General features: G+C 34.9%; 1 protein-coding gene across 1 annotated transcript in view; it reads right to left on the bottom strand.

Annotated features, from left to right (window-relative positions):
* Nucleotides 1-22,043, bottom strand: part of LOC150075208 (extended synaptotagmin-2-like) — a 301,413-nt gene that overhangs the window by 99,581 nt on the left and 179,789 nt on the right. The window contains exons 16-19 of the mRNA XM_090388399.1: nucleotides 13,536-13,584; nucleotides 7,772-7,861; nucleotides 6,171-6,257; nucleotides 4,644-4,805 (exon numbers count right to left, since the gene is read on the bottom strand). Of these exons, the coding sequence (XP_090244525.1) occupies nucleotides 4,644-4,805; nucleotides 6,171-6,257; nucleotides 7,772-7,861; nucleotides 13,536-13,584 (388 nt within the window). The remainder of the gene's footprint in view (nucleotides 1-4,643; nucleotides 4,806-6,170; nucleotides 6,258-7,771; nucleotides 7,862-13,535; nucleotides 13,585-22,043) is intronic.

Raw genomic sequence — 22,043 nt, 5'->3', positions numbered from 1 at the left:
CCTTTCTGCATCCTGCGTATTTGGTGATCACAAGCTCGAACCCCGGTCTAATCAAGAAGCATGTGCTACACACTGCAGCTCCTTTTCACCTGGCTATGGAGGCGCCCGGGCACAAGGCATTATATAATTATGTCCATAAAATAAATGTATTTAGTGGTTGGTCTGCCTATTTTGTTGGATGAAAAACCTCAGTTTCCAGAAATAAAAACAGTTCAATGCAGACAATAATAAAGTCCATAAAAATTTCCTCAAGCTTTAAAGAATTCAAACTTTGGCATTCTCCATACGCAGAAGGACAATTCTGATTCCTGTACTAGCCACACATGTAATGAGCTATAGGTCCTTGTGTAACCAAAACAGTTCAGTAGACTAGCTCATTTTTGCTTTTCGGAAGAAAACCTTGCTCTTTTTTCTTTTTTTTAGTGCATTTAGTTTGAACTTTAGGAATTACTGAGACAATTTTACAGTAAATACTATTATCTGAATGTTCTTCAAGAATGGTTCCTCTCATTTCTCCAAGAAGATAATGCCAGTGCCTTTCATTTAAACATTTACAAATCTGCTGTGTTTGAAAATTAAAGCTTAAACAAGCATATAAGCAATTTAAACTGAAGCATATTTTTAGTATACCTGCACATTTTAGTATAATATATACCTTTCATAATACACACACACACACACACACACACACACACACACACACACACTTTTAGTATATCTTTTAGCATAATATACTTTTAATATATACCTGATACAATAATAATTTTCTGAGAAATCTATGGAAATCAAATCTTAGTATTAGTGTCAGTAGCAGCAAATGATGCAAGAAAGCAAGCTTGTAAAAGCTTGTTGGGAGGCTTCATTTTAGGAAGGATGTAGATTTGCTTGAGCGTGTACAGAGAAGGGCAACAAGATTGGTGAGGGGAATGAAGGGATCCTCTTACAAGAGAGGCTTCAGTTCTGCAAATTGCAGTGGCTGGAGACTAGGCACCTGCGCGGTGATCTGATTGAGGTGTATAAGGTCTTGAATGGGTTGAGCACGCTGAATTCTGATGGGATCCTTCCACTTGTTCAGATTACAAACCTAAGGGGGCATAAATTCAAATTAAGAAAAGACTGATGTAGAATAGATGTGCGGAAATTTGCCTTTAGCCAGCGGGTGGTTAATTGCTGAAACAAACTTCCATCTGTCGTGGAAGTTGATAGGTTGAATAAATTTAAGGAGGAACTGGACAGGCATTTGGTGGGAATGGTGTGATTTTTTTTTTTTTTTTTTTTTTTGGCTGATGCTGCATAAGCTCATACACTTGCTTTCTTGCATCACACGCCACTACTACTACATGTCAGGACTAACTGCATTACAATTAAAATTATCTTGCATTTTAAATCAAACATTTAAATAAACTGTAAAATTACTGGTTTATACTTCATCAGCGAAAAACATTCTAAGACTTAAAAATACATCAGATACAAGTAAAAGGAAACATTTTTTTTTTTTTTTTTTTTTTTTTTTTATGAAAACCCCAAACACGAAAGGTATCAAAACCTATAGTACTTAGTACCGTGCATGGGTTGAAGGAGAAGTATGGGGGGAGGGGGATGCCGGAAACTTTGCTCTAGAGACTAAACATGGGTTTCACCACTTCAAGCCTCCAATAACCAAAGTGGTGGTATTTCACCGGTTGATGAAAGTCATCTACCACCTATAATTTAAAATTGTTTCTGATGTGATCTTTTGATACAATAACACTGCAGGTTAAAAACAACAAAAAAAAAAGTGAATTCTTTTTTTTTTTTTTTTTTTTTTTTTTTGATTTGGTAGTTGTTGGCGCATCGGCTTCTATGGCCATATTGCACCTCCCAAGGTTTTTTTGCAGTACTTTGATCCAAGCCCGAGGCGGGAATCGAACCCGCGACCTTGGGTTGCCGGGCAGGTACTTTACCCACTCGGCTAGCCCGGTCGGCAAAAAGTGAATTCTACAGTACTGCAGTATACTTACAGATAACAATTTTAAATGTGATTTCAAACATTGATAATAATGTGGCATGCTGTTCACAAAAATTTATAATAAATCACAAATACAGTAGCTGGTTCTCCTCTCAGAGCTAAATGTTTATTTTTGCAAGCGTCCAAGTGCAATTAACATTTCATTGGTTTATTGCATCTCTGAGGCTTAACAGTGGAGCAACTAAAAATCTAGCTCAGTGGGCTACATTTTGGAAACTATTGCAGTAGCTGTTTCACCTCTGTGAGGTATAGAGTTTGCTAGTATTTATAATGAAATTCATGTTTTACCATACATTGTATTTTTTTTTTTTATGTCCCTCTTGATGAACATGATCACTCATGTTATATCTAAAACAGGTTGAATGAATATTAAACTGTAAATAAACTTACAATATATAAGGTTGCACTGTATTAAACTATAAATTGTAAATAAATTTTCCTATGGTAGCAAACTTTTCTAATACAGTGAATTGACACCACTAGCTGGAACTTAAAAGAAATACCATATTTTCTTGAATATATACCATATATTCAAGAAAGAAATACCATATTTTTCTGACAAAAATGGAATCAAAAATTTGTGCATGGCTTATTTGTGAATTAATCCAAAGATTGAGACTTCTCCTAAGACTACAAAAACAAACAGTGAAATAAAAAAAAAGCAGTTTTTATTAACTTTAGCAATTTTACTAGCAATTTTTATTTGCCCATCTGGCTATAGCCTAAAAGGGATGTTTTAATTATTACTGATATTTACTGAAATGCAACTTGGAAGGAATGTGGTTTTGCATAAAAAGTTAGATTCTCTCTTTTTGAAATAAGAATTTTGTTTGCTAGCAACATATGCAATTCATTCAAACACCAGGTGTGAATTTTGACAAAACCAAATCAGAAAGATAATGCCAATATTGTTCACTGTTCAATGGCAACAAAAGGCAATGGGGCATGTCATTTTGTCACTTTCCCTTACCAATGACAGAAATTGCTTGGCCCACTTCACGCAGCTTGCATTTTTTTAGTATGCACGGCTTATTTGCTCTTTACAAGTGAATGTAACTGTAAGATACTATACAAGGTTGGGCAATTAAATTTTGAGACCAATTTTGTATTTCATCCCCAATGATATTGCAACATTACAATCTGCACCATTTGATGGTAACAAAACCAAACTTTCTAAGCAAGTTTCAATTTGCCACATTTATTACTTGCTGAACAGCTCTTGGAGTGTTACGTACATTGCTTTTCAATTTAAAATGCAGTATATGATTAAACAAGTGAATGTGAAATTTTGCATGAAACTAGGTAAAACCCTGAGTGAAATTTTAAGTTTGGTTTATGGTGATGGTGATGCTACCATCGTAAAAGCAAATTTTTTTAATGCCAAAAAAGAAAGATTTTCATGATAACAAAAAATAAAGGTGCAGATAATAACGTGACAAAAATCATGGAAATGGCACATTCTGATCACAGATTAACCTGTCCAATGATAGCCCAGGAGCTTGAGATTAACAAAGAAACACTTCAAAAAATAATTTTGGCAGAAGATTTGGCATGAAAAAGGTAGCAGCTAAACTGGTACAGTGGCTTTCTAAGCATCATTCTCATCACGACAATGCATCTGTTCATGCTTCAATTCATGTAACAACATTTTTAGTAGAGAAACAAATCAGCACAATGGACCACCTGTCCTAATCTAGCATGCTGACTTGTGGATGTTCCCTAAATTTAAAATTTTTCTCAAAGAAAGGCATTTTATAGATGTTGAGGACATTAAAATTAATGTGAAAAAAATATTAAAAACATCTAAGTTGAAGATTTCCAGAGCTGTTAAAGGGCAGTGGCAGAGGCACCAGACCAAATGTATACATATTGTATACATAGAGGAGAGTACTTTGAAACTTACTAATGCATAAATTTTTTTTAAATTCAAATTGAAATTGCATTTTCTTGAATTGTTGTCTCAAAACCTAATTGCCAAACTTTGTATTTTCTGCTAAACATGAATATTAAAATAATTAGGAAATTTTTCTATCTGAATAACCACTCTCATACCACATGAGTTTTTAAAAGTTAGTTTATTTAGCTATATTGACTAAATGTACTATAAAATTAGGTAACGTTTTGGGAACCTTGATGAAATGACTACATCACCTTCATTCTGAAACAGCTCTGGAACAGGAAATAATGAAGGAGACAGTCATTCAGCAAGACGGAAGGATGTTAACAGTAACAGCCAAGTATAATCTGATGATAAGTTCTGCAAGGTTCCCGAAACATTACCTAACTGTATAATACATTTAGTAAATAAACTAACTTTTAAAAACCAATATGGGAAACACTGGTTATTTAGGGAGAAAATTTTCATGAATACTAAAGACATATTACGATCTTTCACAATTAGTAAAAAAACAATAATTCAAGAGGTTAAAAATAAAAAAAATCTGAAATTGCATGCTGCTGATATAAAATAAATTCACATGAAATGTTTTATGTGAATTTTTTTATAATAGACACCAAGGCCTAGTAATCAACAGAGTTAACGAGATTTTACTATACTTTGAATTCTGAGGTTAATCTGCCACTTCCAGTACCATATATTAAATATACATGTACTATTTTCTAAAGTATTACATACCTCAAAATGTACAGTTTGAACCTCTGGGTTATGTATTAGAAAACGAAACGATTCCTCCCAAACTGGATCATTGGTGCAATATTGAACGCTAGTTTTCTCACGTGTATCACTCGTAAATACATGGACTTGAGGGCATGGTTCCAGTGACTGCCGAGTAACATTCTGAAAGAATATAATAATAAGAAATTAAGACCTATGCACTGCATAGATTAACTAAAAAGTGTACTACGAATAAATTTTCAATGAATAGTCATGCATAATACAGTGAAATCCCATTTTTAACATTTTTCTGGACTGCAGAAAAATGTTGCTTATTAAATACAAACTATCCTCACTATTAGTGTTTTTCACAGAACTCCTCTAGATCAAAGTTTCTCAAATTGTGGTTTACAGATCCTAGAAATCTGGATATACTCCAGGGATAATAACAACAAACAAAATTTCTTATATTTAAAAATCAATATAATTTACAGCACAAATTATTTTTTACTAAGCTTGAGGATCCATTATGTGAAGTCATTGAAGTTTGGAGTCTGAAAAAAAAAAATGTTTACATCACAAAAGCTTCAGGACACCACTGCTCACATCTGAAATAAAAGATGTTATGGATTATGTATGCACAGTCCAGAACAGGAACCTTAATTTCGAAGTTCCTGGATCAAATCTGAGTTAATAGAAATTCAATGCACTTAAGTGAGACAAAAAAATAATAATAATAATAATAATAAAAACTGCGAAAAAACAAATTTCAATAATATAAATGGGGCTACTGACAAACAAATAACATGTTCACTTTTACTGCTCACATTGTTTCATCACACATTGTTGCACTTGTAAGTTTAAGTTCTGTTACAAGTGTGAATAATTTTGGAGCACTTTGAAGGAAGCATCAATGGCTGTATCTCTGAGTGTGTTTTGTAATCTCATTAACATCCAGGCTATGGCACAATCAAGCCATTATCCACACCTAAGGAGAGCCCAACTCATTATTAGATGGATTGTCATTAGAGTTTTTAGGAGCATTAGCAACTAAGGCCATATTGCTCCGTATATACTGTCTGTAAATTGCTTGTCAATTTTCTGTTTTCCAAATGAAAAACCTGAGTTTCCAGGAGGAAAAAACCATGCTACCCTTGCCCGAAATCACTAACTCAGCCATGTTGCAAAAAAGCCCATAAAAATTCCTCATATCATCGATGGGCCTCAAACTTAGATCTTTTCCACCCGGAGGACAGCAATTCTACCAAACTGTGCTACCCATAAGGGCATTTCATGAGTGGCCATATTTCAGTGGCTGCTGAGCATGTCACTGCAAAAACAAAATCTTTACAATTTCAAAATAATGTCAGTTTAAATATTTTTAAATCTCTGATTTCTGAATATATCTGTGATAGCATATAACAAAAATAATGAGATTTATCTTAAACAATTAGACTGTTATCATAAACATGAAAGAAATGTATTACTGCATCATATGGGGAAAAAAAACATTAGCAAAGAAAATGCTCTTACTCAATTAATACTTACTGGTAAATTTTTGGCAGAATCAATAAAAACTAATAACACAGATGAAGAAAGGTTCTTTTGCTTAAATCTTTTTACTGCTAGTAATTGCTGTAATAATAAAAAAAAAAAAAAAAAAGAAAAGAAAAGGTAAGATAAGATTGTAAAAAACTTTTATTATTAAATAGATATACATAATACAACTAGAATGTTTTCAGTTTCTTTAAGTCTAGGAATGAGCCTTTTCAAAATCAACTCTTTACTGTGTAATAATTATCATAAGCCATCCTAAACTTAAATTGTTACAAGCCATCCTGAACTTATATCAGTTTGATTTAGATTGAATCATTATGATTTAAAGTAATCTAACTTACAGCATACTGCTGATACAACCTTGCTTTTAGTTCTGCACAAACAAATGTCACCCAGTTATCAAGGTAGTGTTAGGTGGGTCAAAAAAACTGCTAGCCTGGGAGAATACACAGATTAATAGATTAAGAGTAGGTAGTGATTCAAAGGTAGAGGTGAAAGTGATTCTTGCACTGCTTCTATTGAAAGATATAGCAGTCTGGAAAGCAATACATTAGAGATTACTAAGAACTGCTGGAGGGTCCCTTGTGGAACAAGCCAATACATGTGCTGTGTTACAGTTATTAAGAGTAAAAACAGTTGCATATATACTTGAATGTACACAAATGCTAGGAGCATAGTAAATAAATTTGATGAATTTGAAGTACAATTCAAATCATCAAATGCAGACAGTGGGGGTATCAGAAACATGGCCACTTAAATATAAGGGATTCAGAATTTGAACATGGGGAGTACAATGTGGACAGAAAGGGGAAGGGGTTATGCTCTTAGTTAAGCACATAAAATCTAAGGCAGTGCATCCAGTAGACATGGGTGGCCAGTGCATTGAGTCAGTTTGGTGTGACATAAGCAGTGAAAAAACAAATATGATGGTTGGAGCCTAATGACTGTGAGGAGTGTAGCAAACTGTTATGATGTGACATAAGCACTAGGAAAACAAATATGATGGTAAACAAATATGAGCATGTTATAAGCCTAATGACCATGATGAGTATAACAAAAAACTGTACAGACATACAGAGTGGATCAGTAAATCAGAATGTCTTATAATGGGGGATTTTAACTGTGCCACCCTTCCATCCACAAATAATTTTGCAATTTATAAATTATCATTATTCAAGTCCAACATTAATATACACCAATATTTTATGCTAATTACTAATTTCCATTTACATAAAAGAATATGTAAATGGAATATGCTAATGCTCGTGATAATATTAATGTCACAAAATAGGAAACATGATACCTGAATATCATTATTTCTCCAATCACTGCTTATGAAACATCGAAGAATAAAAAGAATAACCTTGCCAAGCTAATTTAAATAAAGTTATATAATAACAATATAACTCTGTTATTAGTAATCATTATGTTAAAGTATTGCTGTAATCTTCTCACATTCTGACAGTTATCTTGAGTTATGAGTATTTATACAGAGTAATATTGTTATTAAGATTTACTTAAATTAAATACTAATACTTATGTGATGCTATACAAACTTTAAATCTGATACAGAACAGCCAATAAGCACCTACCTGCATTAAATCGCTAGGCTTATAACTTAATGTTAGCCAAGTTGTTTGTACATTTATACATCCAGATTTAACACCTTCAAGCTGAAGCCACTGAAAATTGAAATAGACAAAATAAAAAAGTAAGTTTATTTCATATGCTTATACCCTGTTCATTAACAATTTCTTAATAACACTTAACAATTAGTTTAGAACACTAACAAGGATAAAAACTTACCTCTATAGGTTATAAGAGAAATGAAACTTTTATTTCATTCTAATCGATCACACAATTAATAATTTTATTATTTTTAAATAGTCAACTATAAATCAAACAAGTTTTAAGCTAGTAAACTCTGTAGAAAAACTAAAATAAGACACTGATAAACAGTTCAGTTTTCCCCTTTATATTCCATAAATATTTCTTCTCTGGTAAATCAAAATAAAATGCAAAGTTTAACTACAGTAGAACTTCCATACACATTTTATATCCATAGAAGAATAAGAGAAATTTACCTCAATATGCTACAAAGAACACTTCCATATGACTCTCCAGAAATTAAAACAAATATAAGATTGACGCAAAATGATTAAAGTAAAAAATCAATTGAAAACAATTAAAAGCTTGAATCTTAAATAGAGAGATTATCTGGTCTTTGTGCATGCAAGTAAAAGACCAAGAATTGGAGATTAGATATGGACGGTGAACGTTAATAGAAATCTCATGTAATTTAATTTCGATGGTTTCTGAAATTAATAGTCTTGTATAATTACATTGGACATTAAGTATTTTGGCCTCGTTAAATAAAAATATATGGTTTTCGTTAATGGCATGAAAAGCTAATTCTGACGCTGCTAAACGAGAAGCACGAACTGCAAATGCATACTGTTTTACTCAAACATTCAGTGGAAATTGCGTCAAGGTCCTTGGTAAGATGAATCGCAATCACTGCAAGAAATTTTGTATACCAGGTCATTTATTTGTGTTGCGAAAGAGGAAAGGACAGTGATTGTTCAGTATAGCATGTAATTTCTGTATTGGCCACAATTTTAAATTCAGCATCTTTAAAGAATCTGAAACCTGTTTGTGGCACTGTTCAACTTATGGGACAGAAATAAAGTATTTTTTATACTATTATTGTTGGTTGGTTGTAGATTTTTTTGTATCCTATCTTTATCTTTTACCCTAATTTGGTTTATTGTATCAAGGGGTTAATCCCTGTTTACAAATCTGCTGGTTAATATCTGTATTTCTGAGTGTAAAGCAAATTCCATTTGAATATTTATAGGCATTAAGAAATTGATTAAAGATAATAGACCGTTTGTACATGAACAGGTGATAACTACTATAATACAGAAGCATTGTCAGGGAAACGGGAACATATTATGCAAAAAGGATTGGTGGAACAGGGTATGTCTGCTAGGGGCAAAGGTTTATGACGTAGAGCAGATATCATCTTTTAAGGCACAAAAGGTGATATTGTTGTACACAATGGCACTAATAATATTAAGAGTAGGAGACCAGCAGAATTACTTAACAAGTACAGGTCACTGTTGAAAAAAAGCCGTGAGTTAAAGTTGAATTTGAAAGTGTCTACAATTCTGCCCAGACACGATAGGAGGGAGTATAAGATGAGATCCTTGTCGATCAATTTGGCCCTGGAGAGATTGTGCAAGGCTTGAGAAATAAAATTTTTCTCTGCCTGGTCTGTGCTTGTTAACAGGAGAGAGACTGCTTCTACAGGGATGGGATACACTTAAATAGAAAGGGTGCAAGAATATTTACTGATGCTATTCAGGCAGTGTTAGGTGAGTCAGAAAACTGCTAGCTTGGGGGATACACGGACTAATAGATTAGTCACTGGCAGAGGTGAAAGTGATTCTTTCACTGCTTCTTTTGGAATGAGCAGCAGCCTGGAAAACAAGATTCAGGGGATTTCAGAGACTGCTGGGAGTCATTGTGGTACAAGTAAACACATGGTCTGTGTTAGGGTAGCTAAGAATAGGAACAGGTGCATGTATACTTGCATGTACACCAATGCTAGGAGTTTGGTAAATAAATTTGATGAATTTGAGGTGTTGGTCAAAACATCAAAGGCAGATATTGTGGGAATATCAGAGACATGGTGTCACACAGATATAAGGAATGCTGAACTGGAATTTGGGGAGTACAATGTGTACAGAAAGGATAGACAGGATAGAAAGAGAGGAGGTGTTATGCTGTTAATTAAGAAAAACATAAAATCAAAAGAAGTGCATCCAGTTTATATAGCTGAACAGTGCACTGTTGAGTCAGTTTGGTGTGACATAAGCACTGCGAAAGCAAAAATAAGAGTAGGAGTGTGTTCTGGGTCTAACGACTCGAATGAGTACAATGAACAATTGTACAGAGAAATAGTGGGCTAGTAAATCAGAATGTCTTATGATGGGGGATTTTAACTTCCCAGATATTGACTGGAATTTGTGGGTTGGACACACATGCATGCACGCACACAAGAAAGCAAGGCTTTTGTGGATTTATTGGATGATTGTTTTCTACTTCAGCATGCTCGGGAGCCAACTAGAGGGAGTAATACTCTTGATCTGATTATCAGTAGTGATTCTTCATGCATTAAGAATCTGCAGATAAAGGAACCACTAGGCGGCAGTGATCACATTGTGCTGAAGCGGGATTTACTCAAAGAGGTAACTACCATCAGGGGTAAAGGGAAGGGTTTTTGCTTTCATAAAGGCAACTACAGAGGTCTGAGACAGTATTTAAATTCTATATGGTGGGACCAACTGATGATGTTACCAACAGCAAATTCAAAATGGGAAGCATTCAAAGAATTAATCTTGGAATGCTATTAGGCTTATCATACCAACTAAAAAATACTGTTCAACGTTTAGGCTTAAATGGGTATCAGATGAACTAATGAGACATGTGGCAGAAAAGAAAAATGCATGGGACACATACAAATTAATGGGTGACACAGAAGCCTATGAAAGATATAAGCTGATCTGTAACCAAGTCACAAAGGTTAGGCAGGCAAAGATAGATTACGAGAAATCTTTGGCAAAGAATTCTTTACTTATGTAAACTCTAGAAGGAAGGGGATGAATCAGATTGGTGCACTGGATATCGATGGTTCAACTGTTGATGATCCTGCTCAGGTAGCTAACAAACTAAATGAGTATTTTGCATCTACATTCACACATGAAGAATTATTCAGGGAGGGGAATACCAGAGGTGAATTAAACTCTGTCAGTGAGCTAGATGATTTTGTAATAACTGAGAGCAAAGTGGAGGAAAAATTGTTGAAGATAAACATAAAAAAGGCACCTTGGGTGGATGGGATCTATCCAGTTATATTAAAGGAGGCAGCAAAGGAAGTAAGCAAACCTTAGCCATAATTATGAGAGCTTCCTTGGACTCAGTGGAGGTACCCATGGACCATTTGTGCGTGAACGGGTGATAACTGTTATAATGCAGAAGCATACCAATATTTGTTGGTGTATGATAGATATTAAATTGGATTTTATTCACATCCTGAGTAAGCATGAAATTTAGAAAATTTAATGACTAAGCATCCATATTTTCCCTTTTCAATGTAAAATTGAGTCTAAGATGAATATTATTAAATGAATGTAAAATGTCTTGAATAGTGCTACTATCAGTAATAAACAGAACATCATCCAAATACTTTCTTCTACAAATATTGATATCAATGCAGATATTGAGCATCGTAGCTCTGTTTTTGACTATCAAATACACATTTTATAGTACAGGCAGAAAAAATATGCTAGGTCTAATGAAAAGTACTGCTCTTTCAAATGGGAAGAATACATACTACTACAAGTTGGCTTGTGTGTTCCCTACTAATAAGTAACAATTCTATAAAAAAAAAAAAAAAAAAAAGTATTATAATGTTACTTATAGTAATATGGCTCCTTCCTTCAAAGTTTCCTTTTAAGGTACCAACCTTTGCAAATAAAAGCAAAGGTAACAACAAAGCATGATAATACACAAAAAACAAAGATTTTATACCAAGTTCTTTAAAATAATAAAATTTTAAAAAATAAAAGCATTAAAATATATAAAACTAAAACAACAGATACAAAATTAACAATGAAAAACTAAGTTGTTCTTTTCATTCTTTAATGTCACACGCATTAGAAAAACCAACACTAAATTCAGCCCATAATAACTGATTTTCAGTTATTATAACTGAAAATCGGATTTTCAACTAATAAACACTGATTTTCAACAACAGTAGATATTTTGGTCCTGTTAGAAGCTTTACTGTGGCTTAATGTACCAGCGTATTTGCCAATGACAAACTCACTCTTATCATGATTGAATAGTTCACTGATAAACTCTTGTAAATAGTTATCTTGTAAACTCTTGTAAATTAATAATATTTAAATTTCTTTACATGAATAACATTTATACACATATGCTAAATTATTAATTTAGCTAAAGTATTCCTTATATTAGTAATTATTACTAGTGTAGCAAAGCAACACAAATTAGTGGGAAAAAAAACACAAGACATACAAATGACTGATTTATGAATATATATGATATAAAAATTAACAATTTTCAATTATGTATTTCATCCCAGTCAAATACAAACTGATGAAAGTGGTTAATTGTTGTTTACAAACAAATAATAAAATTCATTCTATCAGCCTAATGCTCCTTGTAAGGACTGCGGGACTAAGAAATTGTTCAGAGTTCTAACACTAATTATTAATAAGTTACTAATTTTTAACTATATAATTTTATATCTGCATAATCCAAAGTATGCTACAGTGGGTTGAGATCTAGCATGCCAGCTATTAAAGTGGAAAAAAGTAATTCTTTGGGTTTCTGAAACCACTCCTACATAATTATCACTGCCCATTATTCCACTAAAAATAAACATTTGAATTGGCCCAGATTACATAATACTTTATGAACTGGGACAACTGTTGGTTAGTTCATTGTCATAGAAAACCATGTATACCAGCATGTTCTGTATAATCCCAACTTCTAGATCTCTGAGGTGTTCAGCCACTAGTTTTATACATACACACTTTACAAGTACTGCTTGCTTTCTCAGCTATGAATCATTCCTGGTACACCCTTGGTATTATGCACAAAGACACAATTATGACCACTGTTGTGGTGATGGCTGCATCCTCTGCTATCATTCAACATTTAAATCACTTAGATTGTCTTAACGTCATAATTTTTGATTACATCTTAACACTGCAAATATCTCAAACACTGATCATTTAGCAAGACAATATGTCAACATTAGTGCAGTTTCACTGGTGATTTTTTACTATATTTTCTTGTTCTATGGATTACAATTTTAATAAATGCAGTTTCTTGTGGATTATATATCGCTTTTCTCAGAACATAAACATTTCAGATGGCTCAGTAGATGTGCACGTCCTTGTGCTGTGGCAGACTCATTGTGTCTCAGACTAAGTAGATCAGATGATTTCAGTAAGATCATGCAGTCTTTGTACAGCGAACAACTCAGATTATGCATTTCTTCTAGGAAGGTTCTTGTGCAGATGGGCTTTGGACCTTGTTGACTACTTTTGTATGGATGTACCCCATTCTGTATACAATACTATGAATTGTATCTGTAATACTGTATGTATGGTACTGTAAATATATGGCAGGGACCACCTGGTACAATAAATAAATAAAACCATTAACCATCCATAGATAACTGTCAGCTTATAACACAGCAGTGCATCATATTAATACACAGCAATTTCAGAGATTTCAGAATGCAAATATATCACTTACAAGATTGGTGTGCTGCTTTTTCATTAATGAAGAAATAGCGATGGAAACCCTATTTAAAAAAGAAAAAAAAATCACTAACAATTATTACTAAAAACATTTTTGTGTTACCATAACAAAAATATTAATAACAGTTTTTTTTATAAGCACCCACATTATAACTTGGCTTGAACCTAATGCATGAAGGACTTGATGCAAAACTAAATTATACATGAGTATTACTACAATTTAGAGACTTTATAATTATTCTAAAAAAAAAAAAAAAAACTGCAGTTTCCCCAAGGTAAAGCAGGTTAGTTTTCAGGGAACTGAATAAGCTTATACAGCATCAGCCAAAAAAAAAAAAAAAAAAATTTTTTTTTTACACAACCATTCCCTCTAAATGTTTGTCCAGCATTTCCTTAAATTTATTTAACCTATCAATTTCCACAACGACAGATGGAAGTTTGTTCCAGCAATTAACTACCTGCTGGCTAAAGGCAAATTTCTGCACATCTATTCTACATCTATCATTCTTCAATTTGAATTTATGCCCCCTTAGGTTCGTAATCTGAACAAGTGGAAGAATCCCATCAGAATTCAGCATGCTCAACCCATTCAAGTCCTTATACAACTCAATCAGATCACCTCGCAGGTGCCTAGTCTCCAGCTGCTGCAATATGCAGAACTTAAGAATCTCTTCATTCCCCTCACCAATCTTGTTGCCCTTCTCTGTATACACTCAAGCAAATCTACATCCTTCCTAAAATGAGGCCTCCAGACCTGTATGCAGTACTCAAGGCATAGCCTGACCATTGCTTTATACAAAGGGATAATCACCTCCTTTTGCCTACTAGCAAAATTCCTGTATATCATTGACAAGACCCCATGACTGCTCTGGTAGCTTGTCTGCATTGCTCAGAAAACTTCATATCTGACTGCACAATTACTCCCAGGTCTTTTTCATTTTCTACCACCCTAAGCATAGTACCACACAGTTGGTATGTTCCTCTGGGGTTACTTCTACCCATATGCAGTGCTTTGCATTTGTCAATGTTAAATTTCAGTTTCCACTTCTCAGCCCATCTTCCCAAATTTTCTAGATCCTGTTGCAGTAGCACACTGCCATTACTGTCATTAACAATCGTGCCAACCTTTGTGTCATCTGAAAACTTTGACACTAAGCCTGATATACCTTCATTAATATTCATTGATAAATATACAAAACAACAGTGGACCCAACACCAAACCCTGTGGGACTCCACTAATAACATTAGTCCACGAAGAGCAGTGCCCATTGATTACCACCCTCTGTCTTCTCCCACTTAACCATCCTTTTATCCATTGTAGCAATTTACCCTTAATACCTTTCTGCTCCAATTTGTACAGTAGTCTTCCATGCATAACAGTGTCAAAAGCTTTCCTGAAATCCAAGTATATGATATCAAAATTATTTTTTGCATCTAGTTCCTTTGTGACCACATCATAATATCCAATCAAATTTGTCAGACAAGACTTAACAAACCCATGCTGTGTCTGAATTATTCTTGCAGTCTTGTCTAGATGATCCTGCAATGCATCTTTAACCAGTGACTCCATTATTTTACCCGGAACAGAAGTTAAACTAACTGGTCTGTAATTACTCGTGTCACCCTTCAATCCCCTTTTGTGAATTGGGGATACATTTGCACATCTCCAGTCCGTGGGGACCTCCCCTGAGTCCAAGGAAGCTCTCATAATTATGGCTAAGGGTTTGCTCACTTCCTTTTCCACCTCCTTTAATATAACTGGATAGATCCCATCCACTCAAAAGTGCCTTTATGTTTAACTTCAACAATTTCTCCTCCACTTTGCTCTCAGTTATTACAAAATCATTAATAACTGAGCAGTGAATTAAATTAAGCACCCTGTTACAATTTGATAACCTTCTGGCATTTTCAATCTTTAATAACTCCTCATGTGTGAGTGTAGATGCAAAATACTCATACAGTTTGTTTGCTATCTGAGCAGGATCATCAACAGTCAAACAATCGATAACAAGTGGACCAATAAGATTCATCCCCTTCCTTTTAGAGTTTATATAAATAAAGAAATCCTTGCTATTTTTCTTAGCATCCTTTGCCAAAGATTTCTCATAATCTGCCTTTGCCTGCCTGTGACTTATTATTGACAAATGCAAAGTATTGCTTATAGGTAGAATTAGCCACAGAGAAACATACCAACTGTGTGGTACTACACTTTGGGTGGTAGAAAATGAACAGGACATGGGAATAATTGTGCAGTCAGATATGAAATTTTCTAAGCAATGCAGACAGGCTGCCAGAGCAGGTCATAGGGTTTTGTCAATGACATACAGAACTTTTGCTAGTAAGGAAAAGGAGGTGATTATCCCTCTGTATAAGGCAATGGTCAGGATGCACCTTGAGTACTGTGTACAGTACTCAAGGTAGCCTTATTTTAGGAAGGATAGAGAGTTGCTTGAGAGAGTACAGAGAAGGGCAACAAGATTGCTGAGGGTAACAAAGGAATGATCTTACCAAGAAAGGTTTACGTTCTACAAATTGCAGCGTCTGGAGACCAGTGAGGTGATCTGATTGAGGTGTATAAGGCCTCGAATGGGTTGAGCAGGCTCAATCTGATGGGATTCTTCCTCTTGCTCAGATTACAAACCTGAGAGAGAACATAAATTCAAATTGTGGAAAGACAGTAATAGAATAGACATTCAAAAATTTGCCTTTAACCAGCGGGTAGTTGATTGCTGAAACAAACTTCCATCTGTTGTTGTGGAAGTTGATAGCTTAAATAAATTAAAGGAGGAACTGCACAAACGTTTAGAGGGAATGACTTTGTGAAATTTTTTTTTTGGCTGATGCTACATAAAGCTTGCTTTCTTGCATCACATGCCTCTACTACTACCACTATTATGCAGGTGATTCAGTATTACAGTCAACTATGAACTCCATATATTCCTTAGCACAGAGGTCAAACTCTGAGTCTGCAATCACTCATTTCACCCTTTGAACCACCTTTATGAATAGGAGAGAAACCTGTAAAACTCTTAGATTTACAGGTTTCTCCTTTATCCTTAGATTTTCCCAACAGATGTTAGGTGAATCTAAAGATACTCTCACATTAAAGGTCTGATGACTGCTGTTTTTTCTTTAACCAGCACTAGTGGTGGTGGTGGGGTCTAAACTGGCCTGCCTATGAAATATCTATTGTGTGTTAATCATCCTCTACCATCCAAAATACACAAAAGGTTTTATTTCGGTAATTTTGGAATGATGTGTTTTTCACACAGAATTAAGCGAAATAAGCTAACAGATGAAGCATCATTATTTTTTGCTTTCTGCTTAGTGCTGTTATTTCTGGTTTCACTGTAATGAAAACAAATAAGGTTCTTTCTAGATGGCTACTGTTACAGAAACTGGATAAGTTCTGTTTTATGCTTAATTATCAAAAATTAATAATTAAAAATGAATACTCAATTTATAAAAATTATTATAAAAGCTTCATGTCACAATTATTATTATCTATCTATCTATATGACAAAACATTAATACACATTCATGCACTATTTTGAATGTTACACACTTATATTTCATAAACTCTAAAAGAAGTGACTAATAGTTTCATGTTTATATTTCAGTTTTTTTAGCAAAAGAATTAATAAACGTTACTCTGAACATAATTAGACATGTGTTAGACAATTAGACAATATCTGAATTAATTAGATATGTGGCACAGAAAAAAATGCATGGGATACATATAAATTAACAGGTGACACAGAAGCCTATGACATATATAAACTGGTCTGTAACCAAGTCACAAAAGAAGGTTAGGCAGGCAAAGGCAGATTACGAGAAATCTTTAGCAAAGGATACAAAGAAAAATAGCAAAGAGTACTTTACTTATGTAAACTCTAACAGGAAGTCGATGAATCAGATTGGTCCAGTTGACATCGACAGTTCAACTGTTGATGATCCTGCTCATGTAGCTAACAAACTAAATGATTACTTTGCATCTACATTCACACGTGAGGAGTTATTCAGGGAGGGAAATGCCAGAGATGTATTAAACTCTGGCAGTAAGCCAGATAATCTTGTAATAACTGAGAATAAAGTGGAGGAGATTGTTGAAGATAAACATAAGAAAGCACCCTGGGTGGATGGAATCTATCGACTTATATTAAAGGAGGCAGCAAACCCTTAACCATAATTAAGAGAGTAAGCAAATCCTTAACCATAATTATGAGAGCTTCCTTGGACTCAGAGGAGGAACCCATGGACTGGAGATGTGCAAACATGACCCCAATCCACAAAGGAGGATTGAGGGGGATACACGGGTAATTACAGACCTGTTAGTTTAACTTCTGTTCCAGGGAAATTAACGAAGGCACTGGTTAAAGAAGCATTGCAGGATCATCTAGACAAGACTTCAGTTACAGCTTGGACACAGCATGGGTTTATTAAGGGAGAGTCTTGTCTGACCAATTTGATTGGATACTGTGATGTAGTCACAAAGGAACTGGATGCAAAGAATAATTTTGATATCATATATTTGGATCTTAGAAAGGCTTTTGATACTGTTGCACAGGGAAGACTGTTGCACAAATTGGATCAGTGTGGCATTGGAGGCAAATTACTGCTATGGATAAAGGAATGGTTGAGTGGGAGAAGATAGTGTGGTAATTGATGGACACTGCTCTTTGTGGACTAATGTTATTAGTGGAGTCCCCCAGGGTTCTGTATTGGGTCCATTGTTGTTTTCTGTATTCATCAATGATATTGATGATGGTATATCAGGCTTAATGTCCAAGTTTGCAGATGAAACAAAGGTCAGCAGGGTTGTTAATGACACTAATGACAGTAAGCTGCTGCAACAGGATCTAGAAAAGTTGTGCAGATGGGCTGAGAGGTGGCAACTGAAGTTTAATATTAACAAATGTGAAGTACTGTATATGGGAAGCAGTAACCCCAGATTAATGTATCAACTCTATGGTAATACACTGACAGTGATAGAGAATGAAAAGGACCTGGGGGTAATTGTGCAGGCAGATATGAAGTTTTCTGAGCAGTGCAGACAGTCTGCAAGAGTAGCTCATGGTGTCTTGTGAATGATATACAGGAATTTTTCTAGCAGGGATAAGGAGGTGATTATCCCCTTATATAGGGCAATGGCCAGGCCACACCTTAAGTACTGTATACAGGTCTGGAGGCCACATTTTAATAAGGATGTAGAGCTGTTGGAACGAGTACAGAGAAGGGCAACAAGATTAGTGAATGGAACAAAGGGTTGTTCTTATAGAGAAAGGCTTAAGTGTTGCAAATTACAGTGTCTGCAGATTAGGCACCTGCGAGGTCATCTGATTGAGGTGTATAAAGTCTTGAATGGTTTGAGCATGCTCAATGCTGATGGGATTCTTCCTCTTGCTCAGAATAATCGCCTGAGAGGGCATGAATTCAAATTGAGGAAAGACAGTTGTAGGATAGATGTACGGAAGTTTGCCTTTAGCCAGCTGCTAGTTGATTGCTGGAACAAACTTCCATCTGTTATTGTAGAAATTGATAGCTTAAACAGATTCAAGGCAGAACTAGACAAACATTTGGAGTGAGTGGATGGGTGAAATGAGAAGGGTCTGTTTTTTGGCTGATGCTATATAAGCTTGCTTTCCTGTGTCATGTGCCCTGCTAATGCTAATAAGCCTAAAAAAAACATTTAAATTTTTAGTTTTCATTAAAAAAAAATTTTTTAAATGCATTTAATAAGTATGCAATTCATTAGGAAAAGATCAAGCATTAATATACTGCAACAGAACTTTTTAAAAAATTCATAAATAAAAGATATTGAGGCCCTATACCATCGAGGCCATCAGTTCTTTTGACATCCATTTTGGTCTCCTTGAAGAGGATGTGCATTACTGGTGTCAAGCAAGTTAAGTAGCAGGTAAGCAACTTTTTTTCTTTTTCTTTTTTTTTTTTGCTGGCAGATCACGTTGAAATATTCATGGGGTCATACAAATTTATCTTTTAAAAATCCAAAAAGGAATTGAAATTTAAATCTGACTTTGGACTTCAGCAGTGTGCCCTGTTCGTAATATTTTAAACTATACTTTTTTGTTTTGTTTTTTGTTATACATGGTGTCCCTTTTTTTGAACATCCCTAATTTTAAAATTTGGTTAAAATTCATGTGTTTTAAATAAAATAGGTCTCCACATGGTAACATAGTGGGTGCCAGTGGGAGTATGATCAAGTTCCATTGTTGATGTTTAGAAACATGCTGTGACTGAGGCTCTGCTGTTATTTGCATAAAAATGGCTTCGGTGAAGAGAAAGAACAGGCAGTGGCGTGGTTCACAGAGAGCAAATCTGTTGTTACAGTACAAAAGAAATTTAGATGTGTTCAACAAAGATGCACTTGATTTAGTCTATGTAGAGATGGTACAGGACAATTCTGAACACCAGTAGCATGATGAAGCAACATGAAGGAGGTCACCAAAGTGTCTCAGAAGAGCAAGCTGAAGAGATACATGCCACTTTTCTTCATAGCCTTCTAAAATCAAACAGGTATCAAGGGAATTGAACATGCCCCATGCAACTCTGCACATCGTACACAAGCGACTACATTTGTATGTCTATAAATTGCAAATGGTTTAAGAAATCAAGCCAAGTGACAAACCAATGCAACAAAACTTCACTACTGGTATTCTTGATTGCATCGACCAAAACTACTAGTATTCTTGATTGCATCGACCAAAACTACAATTTTTTGAATCATGGTATGTTTTCCCAATGAGGCAACATTTCACGTAATCACACGCCTAGACATGCTGGAACAACATGCGATTCCTCAGATTGCACACCTACAACCCAACATAATCTTTCAGCAAGATTGGAGCACCACCTGATTGGAGCTTGTAGGTGCACACTGCTCTGAATGGAGTGTTCAGAACAATAAACCAATACCACGGCCCCTCCTCATTCACCTAACATTACTCCCTTAGGTTTCTTCTTCTGGGGCAAAACACATGGTTTATTCCACCAAGGTGTCTAAACATTGCCACCTTACGTACACACATTGTGCAAGAAATTGCCACCGTCAGTGCAGATATGATGAAGCAAACCTGGTCTGAAATAGAGTATCATTTGGACATTCTCATCACACCAAAGGAGTCCATGTAAAAGTCTGCTGATTCTTTTTTTATTATAAACTGTTTTTGAGTTTTCTTTCCCAATAAAAGTTATTAACAATTCCTAGCACACTAAGTTTTCTTTTTTAAGACATTTAAAATCAGCGACATTCAAAAAGGATACCCTGTGCTTCTTTTACAATTATGCTTTTAGCTACATAAGCTATTTTAGCCATTAACATTCCCTACATTTAATAGGTCCCTAATATCTACAATTTTAATTTTCAAAAAATATACCTACATGAAAATAAAATTCTGGAAGCCACAAGTTGCTATATCACTGCTTTAAACTGTCTTTTGTTTTATTGTACACAAAAAAAGGATATTGCTTTGTTAGAGAAAGTAATTTTTTAGATTTAATTTTTTTTTAATATTAATTTTGTGAATTTAATATTTTTTTAATTTTTAGTGGCTCTTGAGATTAGTAGAATTCACCACTGCATTAAATAAAAAAGTGATTTACTCTGACTAGGACTAAATATACTTGGATCTTAGAAAGGCTTTTGATACTGTTGCACATGGAAGACTGCTACACAAATTGGAGCAGTGTGACATTGGAGGCAAATTGCTGCTATGGATAAAGGTGGTGGAATTTATGGTGGAATTTACTTGGTGGAATTTACTTGTTAACAGGAGAGATTGCTTCTACAGGGATGGGATACACTTAAATAGAAAGGGTGCAAGAATATTTGCTGATGCTATCGAGGCAGTGTTAGGTGGGTCGGAAAACTGCTAGCTTGGGGGGAGACAAAGACCAATAGATTGACAGTAGCCACTGGCAGAGGTGAAAGAGATTCTTGCACTGCTTCTATTAGAATGAGCAGAAGCCTGAAAAACAAGATGCATGGTATTTCAGAGACTGCTGGGAGCCATTGTGGTACAAGTAAACACATGGGTTGTGTTAGGGTAGCTAAGAATAGAAACAGGTGCAGGTATACTTGCGTGTACACCAATCCTAGGAGTTTAGTAAATAAATTTGATGAATTTGAGGTATTGCTCAAAACATTGAAGGCAGATATTGTTGGGATATCAGAGACGTGGTGTCACACAGATATAAGGGATGCGGAACTGCAATTTGGGGAGTACAACGTCTACAGAAAGGATAGACAGGATAGGAAGGGGGGAGGTGTTATGCTATTAGTTAAGAAACACATAAAAACCAAGGAAGTGAAGCCAGTCGACATCGCTGGACAGTGCAGTGTGGAGTCAGTTTGGTGTGACATAAGCATTGGGAGATCAAAATTGAGAGTAGGAGTGTGCTATAGGCCTAATTACTCTGATGAGTATAATAAGGAACTGTACAGGGAAATAGAGTGGGCCAGTAAATCAGAGTGTCTTATAAT

The sequence above is a fragment of the Mastigoproctus giganteus genome, chromosome 14 (genome assembly GCF_048544385.1).
Source record: "Mastigoproctus giganteus isolate SK-2022 chromosome 14, ASM4854438v1, whole genome shotgun sequence".
Lineage (NCBI taxonomy): Eukaryota > Metazoa > Arthropoda > Arachnida > Uropygi > Thelyphonidae > Mastigoproctus > Mastigoproctus giganteus.
This window is presented reverse-complemented; position numbering and strand designations above follow the sequence as displayed.